Source organism: Apteryx mantelli, chromosome 2 (assembly GCF_036417845.1).
Source record: "Apteryx mantelli isolate bAptMan1 chromosome 2, bAptMan1.hap1, whole genome shotgun sequence".
Lineage (NCBI taxonomy): Eukaryota > Metazoa > Chordata > Aves > Apterygiformes > Apterygidae > Apteryx > Apteryx mantelli.
Genome location: NC_089979.1, coordinates 9,835,830 through 9,851,233, shown reverse-complemented (window position 1 = coordinate 9,851,233; position 15,404 = coordinate 9,835,830). Strand labels below are relative to the sequence as shown.

Genomic DNA, 15,404 nt, shown 5'->3' with positions numbered 1-15,404 from the left:
GGCTGAAATTCACTGATAAAAGCAGGTTTCATTCATGTTTCTGCCTGAATTCCTCCATTTTGGAGGAACTCTCTAAAGACAGTTAATCATCAGATTGTAAATATAACTAATGCGTTTGCCCTACTTAGCACAACAATGATGCAGTTACTTCAGAGAAAAGTGTATCCAATTCTAATCTAATTATACTATGACCCACTGATACTGGTCAGGTGATATTACAGGATATAAAAGGAAACCAGATCATAATCCAGTCTAAAATCACACAATCAGGTTATAAGTCACCCACAACAGACTATGGCAGAAAAATGAATAGTAAATAAAGCTATGAAAGCAATGATAGGGATAAAGGCTGAGGTATTTTGATTCTGATTCGCCAACATTGAAGTATCTTTATACCGTACAGTTTTAAAAGATAATCCACAAGCATTTGCAGAAATTTTGAAGCGTGTTTTATAGATATTCATGTACTGATGTCTGTGATTGGATTTTGGAAATCATGTAGCCAAAATAAGCACATAAAAGCTGCAAGTTGCCATTGCATAATTATACTGGTTTATTACTACAGGACTCCCTCTGACTTCAGGAATTCTGCCATTTTCTTTTATCAGTAATAAGCAATCCTGAGATAGGATTTTGGGGAAAAAAAGCAAGAAAGCAAGATTCACTAGGTTAATTCACAGAACTGCCTAGAATCTGAAAGACAGATGCTAACAAAGAGGAAAAATGAGTTCACCAGTCTTGGTATTAACCATATCAAGGTTATTTCTAAACATATTTTAAAAGTTTGATTTATTGTGCACAGTTTAGGACTTGACCCTCCAAAGCATGCAGGTGACTTACTCACTGGAGTAGGCTTACTAACTTCAGTGGAATTTACTCACATGAATGAAGGTTAAAAGGGTAGAGGATTAAAATGCAGTGTATGTTTGTAGCTTACATAATTCTTCCAAGCCTGTCAAAACCCATATCTATATTATCATCTGCCTACGTTATATAACACTAAGGAGCTGTGAGTTGTTTGTTCTTCCCCATATGCCTGAATCACATATTTGCTCTTAGAAATTTTGGATTGTATTTCACATTTTCACCATGGAAAAAAGAAGAATAAATATAATACAAATGAAACTTTCATTTTTGGGAATGTCAGAGGCAAAAAACCACTTCCAGCACAATATCTGATCAGGTACACACATCGTTGCATGTTACTTGTTTACCAGTAAGATCTTGCGTTTCTCATTTGTTTCCCAACAGAATATCTAGTCAAGTCAGTAACAGTGTTGCCCTTACCTAAATCATGGTATCAGGCCCTTTTTTTCCTGGCTTTTCTTTGGCTGAGCAGCAGAACATCACTCAGCATTTCAAGCTGAGGTCAGTTGGGTTAAAGTGTTCTCAGATCTCCCCAAAAGCGTTGAGTATCTGGCAGAATTAAACCTAGTGAGTCTAGGTTTGCTTTATTTAATTTCTAATTTCAAGGCAATCTTTTTTCTTCACCTTTACCTAGGATGCTGGTTCACATTAATTTTGGAGATGCTGGGGAAGGAAATTCACATACCCTCTTGAATGTGACTGCAAGAGAAAATGGTGGACTGTGGGCATTATTTGTATTCATGATAATGCATACTTTATTAACTTCAACAAAAAGCTGAATCAGGGAGTAGTACTGTGTGCCTGTGTTCAGCATTACTAATGATTTAAACTGCTTGTGAACATATTTATCAATGAAAACAAAATTAATGAAGAGATTAAGAGAAAACAGATCACAGCACTTGATTTTTCTCTTGTATAAACTGTTGCAACTTCATCAGTTTGGAAAGACTTATTACTGATTTATACCAGTGTGACTAAGAAGAGAATCAGATCCATTGTCCCCATGGATACTATTGGATACAGTAATAAACTGACTCTGGGGTAGACAACTCTTCGTTTTCAGAATTGAATGCATTATTTTCTCTGCATGAAATTCTGGTCTTTTCAAAATCAGTGGAAAACAAATTAATGGTATCAGGATCAGAATTCTACCTTCTGGTTCCTAGTGTACTTTAATTCCTGGTTTAGGTCCAGTGTAAGCAGCTCTCTGCACCCTGAGAGATAGCAAGATGGTCACAGCTATTGCTATATAATCAGACAGGTCATTTAGTCTCATAAAGCTTCTCTGAAGGGAAGATCAGTGTTTTACTTGGGAAAATAAACCCTGTGATAAAAGAGACTGCTTTGCTTGGAAGGTCAGGAAATCTGTGTTGTCCCAAAGATTTCCTATCTAATCTTGATGATACAGTCATTTGAATTGTCTGTATTCACCCGTAAAGTAATACTTATATGCCCTTCACCAGCCATAAAAGCCCTCAATCACTAACCCTTGAAAGGCCTCTGAGATTCTCTGGGAGAAAAAAAAAAAAGGACAAAAAAAAGCTGTAAGGCTGTAAAGTAACTAAGTGGGCTGGGCCTCTCCGCGGCCCCGGCAGCAGCTGGCTCCCTGCAGGCCCCTGAGCACGGGGGCAATGTCATCCGGACTGCAGCCCCGGCGCAGCGCCTAAGTGCATGGACGCCCGGCCCGGCTCCCCGTCGACCCTCCCAAAGCCCTTCCGCGGGGCGGTGGCGACGCGCTGGTTTAAGCAGGGCGGGCCGAAAGGATGCGCAGCTCCCGGGCGCGGGAGGCGACAGCGAGCGGGGCCGGCGGCTCCCGCCGGGGCCGCTGGAGGGAGCCCCCGGCCCGCGCAGCGCCGCGCAGCGTCGCGCAGCGCCTTCAGCACCGCGGCGGCGGACAGCGCCCGGGCGGCGGCGCCCAGCTCCGCGCTCCGCGCCCCGCGCTCCGCTGCGCCGGCCGCTCCCCTAGGGCGGCGGGTCGAGGCCACGGGCGCGCTGCGGGGCGCGAAGCGGGTTCTGGCAGGGCGGGAGCGGGTGTAAATCGACAGCGCTGCGCGGCAAGCGCTGCGCATCCTCTTAAGGAGATTCATATTGGTAAGCTCGTGAAGGCGATCGTCTGGCTGGTGAGCTCTCCCCGCGCACCGCTCAAAGGCAGTTCGTTCACACAACTGGCAAGGGCTTACAGGGCTGCAAAATAAAGATATTGGAATTTCTCCCGGGACATGTCTTTGTTAGGAATGTCTGTGGGAAATGCGTGCGTGCAAGGGGACTGGCTAAACAACCTGTGCGTAATGAGATATCAGTGCATTACTTATAGCTCCAGGATAGGGCATAGAAGTACATCAAGAAGTCAGCGTAACTCATACGGCTTTTGACCCAGCCCTAATAACACCAGCAGTGTACAGCAGTGGGACACGGAGCATGGTTGCAATTCATTCATCAGCACGTTATCAAGAGCTGGGATAAAAAGACTCTGCCCAATCTTACATGCACAGGGCTCAGCAACACTCGAGGCACAAGTTTGCTTTCCTCAGAGCAGTGGGAGACTGGCCACGGAGAAACGAGGGCACGCTGCCAATCCCACAGCTAATATGTGCATATAGGGGAAGGGGACAGTCAGTGGTTGTCAGGGATTACGAAAGACCAGGGTCTGAGAGAGGTAGATGTGTCCCAAGGATGACGATCATCAAAACTTCCAGGTGCAAGAACAGTCACTTCCCAGCTGCACATTTTGGCAGTCAAGTAAACAACATGACACCAGCAGCACATTCCTCTGCAACCTCCCTCCTTTGGGGATTATCTGCCAGTGCCTCCACCCCCTTCTCCTGTATTCCCTGGAACTAGCCAAATGGAGATGATAATCTGCTGTGAAATATTGGTAGCACAGAGCTGTGACGGTCTGGGAAGGGGTTGGGGGGGAAAGGGAGCAGCAAGAACCTCTAGGATTAAGTTGCCCTGGAAAGGCTGTGGTTTCTTGCCTTGCAGGGACACTGGGAGTGCAGTGCATCCTCACTTTAGCACAGAAGAAGCCAGGTGAGTGCAAAGTCATGTTAGTCCTGGTTTTAACTCCTCAGACCCATATATTACTCGGCGCCTCCAAGCTGTTTCCATTGCCCCACCACTTCTTATGCAAACAGCTCACTGTCCTAGACATCACTTCTAAGGATGCAGCACAACAGTGTTTTTCCCCTGCCCACCAGCAAAACAGGCTTACGGGTGCCCTCCAAAGACAGCCTAGGAGCTCACATCAAACCTCCTAGGGGAGCTTTCCCTTGATTTCAGTGGGGTATTGCTTTGCTTTCCTTGCGAAAGAGCATCATGCTTTGCTCCTGTTTTCCTGTAGCCTAGCTCTAGCTGTGCTGCACATATGAAAACACCAGTCCTCCGAGCATCCCAAGAAGATCCAGAGTTAAAAAGCATGATCAAGTAAAAGGAGAGGTGAGAACTGGGAGAGCTTGATTGAGACAGCATCGTCTTTCCCATCCCATCCCATGGACCACTGCTGTAACAAAGAGGGGCAGTGATAAATGTGCCATCCTCCCCACTTCCCCCAGGAAAGCTGTTTCAAAGGACAGCAGTGAAATGAATGTATGGGGAGAGGGAAGGGGTGGTCAGGAAATGTCCCCTTCCACAGCCCTAGGTCAAGCCACTATCCCCTGCTCCTCTCACAGAGAGGAGGAGGGATGGGCACCTGGGGAAGAGGGGGCAGATTGCATCTTGCTTAAGGTCTCCCCTCTAGGTGCTGAACATCTGAGAACCTAAAGGGGAGAGGACTTCTTGGGACACCCCACACCTCCTCTCACCCAAGATGATGGAGAAAGAGGAGGGTTCCCACCCTTTCCTCACCACGATACCTGGTTGAGGGAAGTCACAGCCAACCTGGGGATAACCAGCTGCATGACGAGCTGCAGGACAGAGGTGACCAGCCCAGCCAGGATGGCCCAGGTGAGCGGCAGCGGGAGCATGCTGTAGGTTGCAAAAAGTGTGAAGAGCACATAGCCAATGCCGTCCCCAAGGAGGCCACAGCCCAGACCGGCTGCCAAGATCTGTGTAGCCATGGCCACCCAAGTGACCACACCACTGTACTGCAGGTAGGTGTACGAGGTCGTGTCCTTCCTGACCACCACTAAGGCACAGATCACCACCTCGATGCCTGTGAAGAAGCCCAGGAGGATGCCCTTAATGGGGTCCATGGGAGCAGAGGCCAGGGTCAGGTGGAGGAACAGCAGGGTCAGCTTGGTCAGCACGTCCAGGATGTTCATGACCACCTCAGATTTGCGCCGCTGGCCCAAGAAGTAGCGCTGGTAGAGGCGCTCCAAGTCCCGGGATTTGAAGGAGTTGCGGAGCGTGGGGAAGATCACCCCGCGGTAGGTGTAGCCCCAGTTGAGGAAGAAATCGGAGTTGCTGGGGGCGCAGTCCAGGGGCAGGAAGCTGAGGTCCCCGCTGCTGCTCGTGCGCTCCGGGAAGACTTTGGTGCCTCCGTTGTTGTGGCGCTCACCGCCCAAACTCCTGCCGGCCGACTGTCGCCGGAGGTGGTGGCGGTGGTGGTGATGGTGGCGGTGGTGGTGATGCGGCGGGCGGGGGTGGTGGTTGGGGCAGCAGGTCTCCTCGGAGCTGAAGCCCTTGCCCCCACCGCTGCTGCTCCCACCGCTGCTGCTGCTGTGCTCCTGGATGAAGCGCTGCTCGGTGATGTGGCGCACGGCGGTCTGCCACAGCAGGCGCTGGGGTCTGCCGCTGCCGGGGGGGGTCCTGTTGATGGTGTAAAGTTCATCGCTGTCGCTCAGGCACCGCACCTCCGAGAGCTCCATGGCGGTGACTGGCGGGGGGCAGCGCACCGGCGGGGGGGGCGGCCGGCTTTGGGGAGGGGAGCGGGGGCAGGGATGGAGCCGAGGGAGGGGATGGGGAAGGGCGGGCGGCGGCGGCGGCGGCGGCGGCGGGGTGGCGGTGGGGGATCACATTTATGGGCAGGTCGCCGGGGCCGGCAGCGGGGTGTCGCTGCCGCGGGGCTCGGCGGGGCGGCTGTGCCGGCTCAGCGCAGGCGGCCCTCGCCCCGCGCCCGCGCCCGCTCCCGCGGCGCCCCGCGGAGCCGCATGCCGCGGAGCCCGGCAGCGGCGCAGCCCCGGCGGCCGGACGCGGGGCCGGCGCGGCGGCGGGCTGGGTGCGCGCCCTCCTCGGGGCGCCGAGCAGCGAGGGAGGCGAGCCTCGGGTCCGGAGAGGCGGAGGGAAGAGCGGAGCATCTACGGGCGAAGCTCCGCTGCCGGGCGGGCCATCCGCGGCCCCACGCGGAGGCTGGAGGCGCGGGGGAGGGGGGAGCTGCCTCGCGGCGAGCCGTTCACGGCCGGCGGCTCCTGGCTCCGGGGGTCCCGCGGCTCCGCTCCGAGGTCTGGAGCCCGGGAGCCGCTGTAATCCCCGCGGCTGCGGTCAAGGGGAGCCCTCGGAGCGCGGGCGGGAGGGGAGAGGCGGCCAGGTCGCCGGCATCATCGGTCACGGCGCCGGAGCCGCCGGCCGGGGGCTGCCCGCCCGCATCCCCCCGGCGGCGGGGCATGCCCCGCGGGGCGCGCAGCCCGGGCTCACGGGGCGCCTCTGCCCGGGGGGGGCTCGGGGCTGCCGTCCATCGCAGGCGCTCGGCTGGCTTGGAAGCGAGAAAATGAAAAAGGAGGGAAAGAAAGAGTAGAAAAAAAAAGACTAAAAAAAAAAATCCCGCCCCAAACTCAGAGCTCCGGGAAGACCGCCGGGAGCATCCCAACTTCTCCGCGGGTCAGGGCTGTGTGGCGCGGAGGAGGAGGAGGAGGAGGAGGAGGAGGAGGAGGAGGAAGACGGGGCGGGAGCCGGCGAGGGGCAGGCGCGCAGGCAGCGCGGGCGGCCGCGGGAGCCGGCGGCGGGGCGCTGCCCCGGGCACCGGCACGGCGGAGCCGCCAGCCGCCGCCGCCGCCGCCGCCGCCGCCGGAGTGGTGCCGCGGGCGGCCCGGCCCGGGAGGAGGCAGAGCCCGGCGCGGTCAGCTGATGCCCACGACAGCGGCGGGGCTGCCCGCACCCCGCCTGCCCGGTTAAAGCGGCCGCAGCCCCGGCGGCGGCGGCGGCGGCTCGGGGGACCGCGGCTTACCCGGAGCACCCCCCTCCTCCGCTTTTTGCTTCGCTTTCTCCCAGGTTGCTTCCGAAGTTGCTTCCGCAGATGCCCGGGACTGTCTCAGAGGACCTAGCAGAGTCGGCCGTTGCTCACGCTAGGATTTGATGCTGAAGTTGAGCATCCCTCCACCTTAGGCACCCGAGCTAGAGCCGTCTGATGGGCACGAGCAGGCCTTGCTTGGGAATCACAGCTCTTGCCCGCTTTGGGGGGATCTTGGGAACCAACTCTACCTCTGCGTGGGTGAGCTCAAACCCTCCAAGAAAGGTGCTGCAGCTGCCCGGACTGTGATACTAAGTGCCCTGTGTTTGTATGTATGATGGTTCCCATCCTCCCGGCATTTACATTAAATCCGCTGGATGAAAAACAGAAACTGTCCCACATGCAGAGCCTGGAGTTCAAGCCTCTCCACACTCCCCCACATTTGGAGGTGAAATTGTCCCTACTCCTGCTGTGAGCTCGCTCTGTGCCAGCGAGCCTGAACGCTTTGTGCACGGTGGCACAGCCTGGGGAAGAGGGGTAGGAGGTATCCCTCATTTACTTCCTCCATCCCTTCTTTGTCCAGAATAAATCTTATTCAAGCAGCTAAGCCTTGTTCTGGAAGGAAGGGAGTTTTGGAGCTGAATCTCTACCAGCAGAAGAAGCAGCTGAAACTGAGTGAAAGATCTGTGTAGCCTACCGCAAAGAAGGAGAGGGGTTTTCTTTGCCGGCAGCTGTTTTAAAAGAAAAGAATGATTTCTGCTTTTTTGAGATAAACATACAGCTGCCTTCTGTCAGGAGTGAGGATATGTGTGGAGAGAGGCAGTGCCTACAAGTCCTGAGTAACACTTCAGAAAGGAGATCTAAGACTCACTTTCTCCCCATGATTTTTTTTTTTTTTTAATTGCCTAGCTTGTGAGCAGCTTCAAGTGGAAGATGGTGAGATGAGACTGTTTTCTTCTGGGTGTAATGGGTGGGTTAGGGTAGGGTAGGGTAGGGTAGGGTAGTTCTCATTTTAAGTGTTGGACTTCTCCCCCTGCCTGGTACAGGAGGCTTTGCTACCTCATTTGGCTCGGACTCCTGTTGGGATTCTAGGTGTGCTGCTTAACTTTCAGTGGAGGTGGCCCTCCATGAACACCTCTCCTACTATCATTGTTAAACTCACCTTTTATTAGCATCTTAAGGAAGGCATGGAGATTTAGGAAGGATTTCAAGGACTGTTTCTCTATTGGCACTACAATGGATTTGGGGAGTCCAGCCAAGTCTGTGTCCCGTGTGTGAGACAGGTTTTGTAGGGTTCTAAGCTGAAGAAATTCTTGTTCTAGAAAGCCCAGATAACGAATGAGTGGTGCTTTTGTGAACTGAGATGGGTCCTCTCCAGTATGGCCTTTTAACACACAACTAACCTGGAGAAGATTAATTGTAGTTTCACAATAATAACACACACATCCTCCCTTATAAACCCCAAGGAAATCACAACACCACTTGAAGATGAAAATGTTAGTATAAGTGAGGAAGTCATAATATGGTGAAAGAAATTAGAATTATTTTAGAATTATTATTAGTATTACCCAGCATAGGGAAAAAAAAAGAAAAAAAAAGAAAAGAAAGAAAAAAAGAAAAACATCTTGCTCAGTCTTCTCAACATAAATCATACTAAATCAAACAAAAAGAAGACAAATATGTAATGCAGCTTAAAGAGACAGTCATTTCAGCCATTCAAAAGAGATAAGAGCTAAGATGATGCCAAGATAGGGAGCTCTCAGTTCTCTAATGCTGTTATAATCAATGAATCTCAGTGCTGGAGGGGTCCCTGGGAAGTCCCTTAGCCCATCCTCCAGCCCAGTGGCACAGCCAGCTCCACCCTTGCTGTTGTTCCTGCAGTGGAGGTACTGTACCTCCCCAAGCAGTCTATTTCTGTGCTTCTCCATTCTTATCATTTTCTTAATATCTAACCTGAATTTTCCTTGCAGCATTCACTAAGCACATCACTTCTTGTCCTGTCCACCATGGACAAGGAGAACAGATTATCCCGGCAACAGCCTATACATATTTAATGAATGTCTCTTGTGCTCATTCTCTCCTCTCCTTCTCTTCTCTTTTTAGGCTAAACAACCTCAGTTTTGTTACTTTTTTCTCACAGGCCACATTTTCTAGATCTCTGATAATTCTTTTGTTTTGTTTCAAATTCTGTACACTAGTTTCATGATTTTGTTTGCCATTTTTATTTTTATTTATTTACTTTTTATTTTCAGCTGTGAGGTGCCCACACCTCAACTCAGTTCTACAGTGGAAAGATTTATTTATATTTTACAAGCTACTGTCTTGTTTACACATTCTGGTGATATGTCTGCGTTCCTCACAGCAGCATCACAAGATTGCCTTATACACAACCAACGACATGCTGAAACCTCTTTGATTGTTGTCCTCAAGGCCTGGGAAGGTGTTCCTTGCTTAGTAGGCACACAACCGCCTACGTGAAGCATCTTTTATTTGGCCTCGCTGAAATGCTTCATAGCTTTTCCAGCCTGTATGTCCAATTTGTTTAGATGCTGTTGAATACTGCCCTCCTCTGTCAGTGGTCCACCCCAGCTCCATGTCATCTGTGGATTTAGTGAGCGTATTCACCAGGGGTGATGGCAAAGTAGTGCAGTACATTTCATTAACAGCCTGCGGGTGCATTTTTTGCAAGTATTTATGAATTTCAACCTCAGAAGTACTGGGCACCTTGGTGCAAGGCTACAAAGAGTGGACAAGAGCTTGTTGAGCATAGGGACCCGGTGCAGCACTGCTCTGCAGAGCTGTCTGCCCCGGGGAGCCAGGAGGGTGATCGCTCTGTCAAAGCCCTTGTTGCCACCCAGGGATGGATGAGCTGAGTTGGGAGTCCAACAAATGAATTTCATGGATCCTTCCTGAATTCTGACAAGGCTCAGTTTGGTCCTTGATTAATAACTGTGCAGTATTCACTCTTTGTTGGTATTTGATTTTTTTTCTTAATAGCTCTAAATGAGTTGGCAGTGACACAGAATTACTAAAAGCCGTTTAAAAAGAATGCTGTCACTAGAAGGGTTTTGAATGATGAAACCAGGCAAAATTCATTCCTCCTATGCACCTGAAAGTTTATACCCCACTCCTCTCCTCCTTTCTCCCCACAGTAGTAACATTTATGTATGGCTTGATGTTATGATATTTAATCATGCAAAAAATGATCTAATTGACTTTAATGGGACTATTTACGTCCTCAGGACTGCAAGCCTGGCACTATGCTCTGTAAAGCACTCTGGGATTCTCCAAGGTAGGTAGTCTCAATAGCTAACATGTTATGAAAGACCACTTGCATTACTATACATCTCATTTGCTTAAATATCGTTTTCAATGAACAATAAAAAAAATGGAAAAATGAGTAATCAACATATAGCTTATTTATCCCCACAGGCACACATGAAATTTGAAACTTCAGCAATGGTGGCAATGATAGAACATGAGCAAATTCATTTTCATTTCCTCCTCACCTGCTTTTTTTCTATAACTTCTTTTTTTTTTCTTTTTTCCTTGGCAACAATTTAGGCATTCTAGTAATAATAATAATAAAAGAACTTCTGGTTTTGATTTATTCTCCTTCAACCTGTCTATCATTTTTCTCAAACATGCATATCTCAATAAGATGTCTGTCTAAAAGCAGACAAGGGGCATAAGGGAACAGATTAAAATCTGTAACTCTAGATCATAAAAAACACTCAGACTGATTAATGAAAGCCATAGTGAAAGAAAAGTGAGACTGCATGGACTGTAAGATCAGAGAGAAAGAGAATGAGGACAAATAGCTTAACGGTCAATGGAAATAATCAACATTCACTGGAGTTTACAGATGATTTTTTTCAGTGCAGTGAAAACCTCAATGAAATGTTTTAAAATTTGCAGGCAATGAAGCTAAATTATTGCATACCTCAATGTTACCATATGGCAGGGAAAAAAAAAGGGGGAAAGAAAATAGAAAGAAGAAAAGAATCTTTAGGTCATTTATAAAATTAAGGAGTAGGAATCAATATCAATGTTAATGGCTATATCTTAAAAAAAAATCTTTAATTTTACTTTTTCCTTTTCTGTGCATGTTATAGCTTCTTCACAAAGCAGCAATCCTACCATATCCAAATGAAGTTCTTCTTCTCTCTCCCTGTCTTCACAGACACACATACCCACATATAAGGGTCAGAAGATGTCTAAGCATGTGGATTTTATGCAGGGAGATAAGAAGGTTTTGGAGATGAATAATTCATCTTTTAACTAATGGATGGAGCACACACCAGCTCTATGTCTCTCCCAGGTCTCTCCCAGGTCTAGTCCTTCCTCATTCTCACAGCTATTACTCCAGCTTTTAAAATGGATTAACAGATGTGACCACTGCAAATCTTTTACTTATGGCTTTGTGGCCACTGGTGCTAAGCAGGAATATATTAGCCAGGCTGCTTTATATTGAAAAATATGGGTCTGTCTTTTTATGCAATTATTACAATTTCCCTGAAAATTAGCCTTTAGAAAGGTGTTAACATGATGGAAACTTTAAATTCTTAGAAAAACATTTTTAAAACAGTGAAATTCAGACTTTCATTTTGAAATTATTTCTTCAGATTTTGGTTTTGGACGTAGTGTTTTTGCTTTTTGTTTTGGTTTTTTTTTTTTTTAGAATCAAAGCTGAAACTTGATAATGTTCTTAAAACAAAACAAAAACGCTTTTGACTGATTATATTCTTCTCCCTTGGGAAAGGAGGGCAGTTATTCTAATTCAAAAGCAAGTGCAGTCTCAATAATTAAAAAAAAAAAAAAATCCACAAAAGATTTGCTGTCCTTTGCACTGCTCCAGGGGCAACCCAGAAGTTTCCCTTCACCCTTTCACCCTCTTCCAACCAGGTTTCAGAGCGTGGCTGCTTCTTAGCTTATTTCTCTCCGGTGCACACACCACAGCTCTACTGTAATGCTATTAGACTGGTGAATCCCTGGGGCACCTGAGTTGCTGAGTAAATTATACTCTTTACAAACTAGTAGACAGTTCTCGATGCTTCATGGGATACCTTTGAAGAACACCTTTTTTTTTTTCCTATTTCTTTTCTTTTAATACAAAAGACCTTTGTCTTCCATGTTAATTGCAGTAGAAGTTAAAAGGAAAAGAAGTATAAAATTCATCAGTCAATGCACTGCAAGTGAAATCTTTATGATCTATGGCAGTCAGACTGTTCACAAGTATTTTATACTTGATTTGCTATCTGAAGCAGTGAATGGTAGGAGTGATAGCCTGATGGGAGAAGCTGCAGTTGAAATTAATTTAGAAAGGAGACTTAAACTTGTAAGACAATCAAATGAAACTAAAAATATATTAAAGAACATATAAGGCTCTTCTGTATAACTTTTTTTCTCTCAGAGGATTAATTCTTAGCTCTGTGTAGTGGTTTTCACAAGCAGATCTCAAAGTGTTTTTCTTGTTACAGGATGGAGATGTTTCCTGTGGATGTATACAATAAATCTAATTAAGCTGTAAATAGGGAGCTGTTATGTTGTATCAGATTTTAAGTCCATCCAGATCGGTGTTCTGCAGTTACTGCAGTTAAGACATATCCTAAGAGGAAATCCTCTTGTCAGCCAGATCAAAGGGGGGAAAGGCTGGTAGGGTTGTGTATGCCTGTGCTTATGTGTATGTACTGAACCTTGGAATGGGAACAAAACCTAGAAATGTTGATGCTTCCAATGGGAAGGAAATTCCTTTTTGTTTCTTTTTTCTTCTTCTTCTATTTGGGGGGAAATAATCCTATTCAAATTTTAAATAAAAAAAAGAAACCAGCTTTCCAACTCCTGGGAACTCCTTGCTTTGCAGCCTGGGTCCCAGGCATCCTGGGAGTCCAGGGAGCATTTGGATGTTCCCTCCACAAACCTGGGAACCTGGACGGCCTGGAACTGAAGTTTGGGCTGGGCTTCCCTGCTTCCAGGAACACTGGAGTCTCAAGGATGGCCTTTATAGGAGCTTTGGTAAAAACAGAGAGCCTGGGCTGACAAAGCCTGGGTGCCATGGCTTTCTAGCTGCAGAGCCCTTGAGGTGAGTTCTCCAGTATCTTGCTACCAAGCTGGCAGGAAGCCAGGCAGATTTTTGAAAGAACCTGGTTTATGTTTTTGAAATGTGGCTTCATCAGATATACGAATATATCAGATACATGTGTATATGAACGTGTAGGACTCTATGTTTTTGCTGGCCTGCAGGTAAACACAAAGTTCAATGTAATTGGGTTCCTAAGCAGCCCTTTTCTCCAGCAACAGATCTCTTGCCCCCCGCTCCTTCATCTTCTGTATGAAGGTTTACTACAATAGAAAAAGGGAAATATGTAAAATAACCCTTTAAGTGACTGACCATATCGCAGAGTGCACTGGTCCCTGGTGTGCTGATATTAACAGTGATTTATTTCAAACTGAGCTCCCATCATAACTGAAACATGTTATTCTGCTCATTGCCAGTCAAGCCATGGATGGTAGGTGTTCTTAGATGAAATGTTTAGGAGGAATCGCTGACTCATGGCAATCTTTAGTCATTCTCTGAAATGATACCATTAATGTGTATGGGATTAGCATAGCGCTTGTTTCTCTATTCTATTATCTTGTTTTCACATTCAATAGTATCTTTCTTGGCATAAAAGGAAGATAACAGATTCATGTTTGAGCAAGCTATTTGATTTGTATTGCATTTCTTCAAATCACCCCAAACTGTCATTCTCTAGTGTAGCAGGATTTGTTGTACCAGATCAAATTGATGGAGTAGCTAATCCTGGACACCATTTCCAGGCACATGAAGGACAAGAAGGTGATCAGGAGGAGTCAGCATGTATTCACCAAGGGGAAATCATGCTTAACCAACCTGATAGCCTTCTCTGATGGAATGACTGGCCAGGTAGATGAGGGGAGAGCAGTGGATGTTGTCTACCTTGGCTTCAGAAAGGCTTTTGACACTGCCTCCCATAACATCCTCATAGGTAAGCTGATGAAGTACGGGCTAGATGAGCAGACATAGAGGTGGACTGAGAACTGGCTGAATGGCAGAGCTCAGAGGGTGGTGATCAGTGGTGCAAAGTCTACTTGGAGGCTTGTAGCTAGTGTTGTCCCCCAGGGGTCAACCTGGGCCGAATCCTGTTCAACTTATTCATCAGTGACCTGGATGAAGGCACAGAGTGCACCCTCAGCAAGTTTGCTGATGATACCAAACTGGGGGGAGTGGCCGATACACCAGAGGGCTGTGCTGCCATTCAGAGAGACCTGGACAGGCTGGAGAGGTGGGCGGAGAGGAACCTCCTGAAGTTCAACAAAGGCAAGTGCAGGGTCCTGCACCTGGGGAGGAATAACCCCATGCACCAGTACAGGCTGGGGGCTGACTTGCTGGAGAGCAGCCCTACAGAGAAAGACCTCTGGGTCCTGGTGGGCAAAACGTTTGCCATGAGCCAGCAATGTACCCTGCAGCCAAGAAGGCCAATGGTATCCTGGGGTGCAGTAGGCAGAGCATTGCCAGCAGGTCGAGGGAGGTGATCCTTCCCCTGTACTCAGCCCTGGTGAGGCCACACCTGGAGAACTGTGTCCAGTTGTGGGCTCCCCAATACAAGAGAGATATGGAGCTACTGGAGCAAGTCCAGCAAAGGGCTACTAAGGTTTTTAAAGAACTGGAGCATCTCTCATGCGAGGAGAGGCTGAGAGAGCTGGGCCTGTTCAGCCTGGAAAAGAGAAGACTGCAGGAGGATCTTGTCAATATGTATAAATATCTGAAGGGAGGGTGCAAAGAAAACAGAGCCAGACTCTTCTCAGTGGTGCCCAGTGACAGGACAAGAGGCAATGGGCACAAACAGAAATGCAGGAAATTCCACTTAAATATAAGAAAAAAACTTTTTTACTGTGAGGGTGGTTGAACACTGGCACAGGTTGCCCAGAGACGTTGTGGAGTCTCCAGCCTTGGAGATATTCAAAAGCCATACGAACATGATCCTGTGCAACGTGCTCTAGATGGCCCTTCTTGAGCAGGGGGATTGGACTAGACAATCGCCAGAGGTTCCTTCCAACCTCAACTGTTCTGTGATTCTGTGGCCTCCTTTGGGTAGCAATGGCAGGTTCTTGCTACTCCAGAGAAAGATGAAAAATTGGCCTGTAGATTGGTCTGTCCTACATAGGAGATTAATCTGATCCTCTCTTACATGACTAGAGACAGCACTGTCAGTTTTTAAGGCTGAATCTATGTTGTTTTCAAAATTGTGAGGCTGCTAAGAGCCAAGGAGAATATCATATTAGTGCCAGGTGACACATGGATATATAGAACATCCAAAATCTTTTTCCAGGAAACAGGCATGGTGAATGCTTACGACACCTGTAGGGCTTTAAAGACAAGTTAAATAGGTTCATATGAGAGTCAAACCACAGG

The 15,404-nt window shown here is 47.9% G+C and overlaps 1 protein-coding gene across 1 annotated transcript in view; it reads right to left on the bottom strand.

Moving 5' to 3' along the window:
- ADCY8 (adenylate cyclase 8) overlaps positions 1 to 5,672 on the bottom strand; it is a 129,972-nt gene extending 124,300 nt beyond the window's left edge. Inside the window, exon 1 of the mRNA XM_067292270.1 lies at positions 4,719 to 5,672. Coding sequence (XP_067148371.1) covers positions 4,719 to 5,672 — 954 coding nt within the window. The remainder of the gene's footprint in view (positions 1 to 4,718) is intronic.
- Positions 5,673 to 15,404: the final 9,732 nt, after the last annotated feature.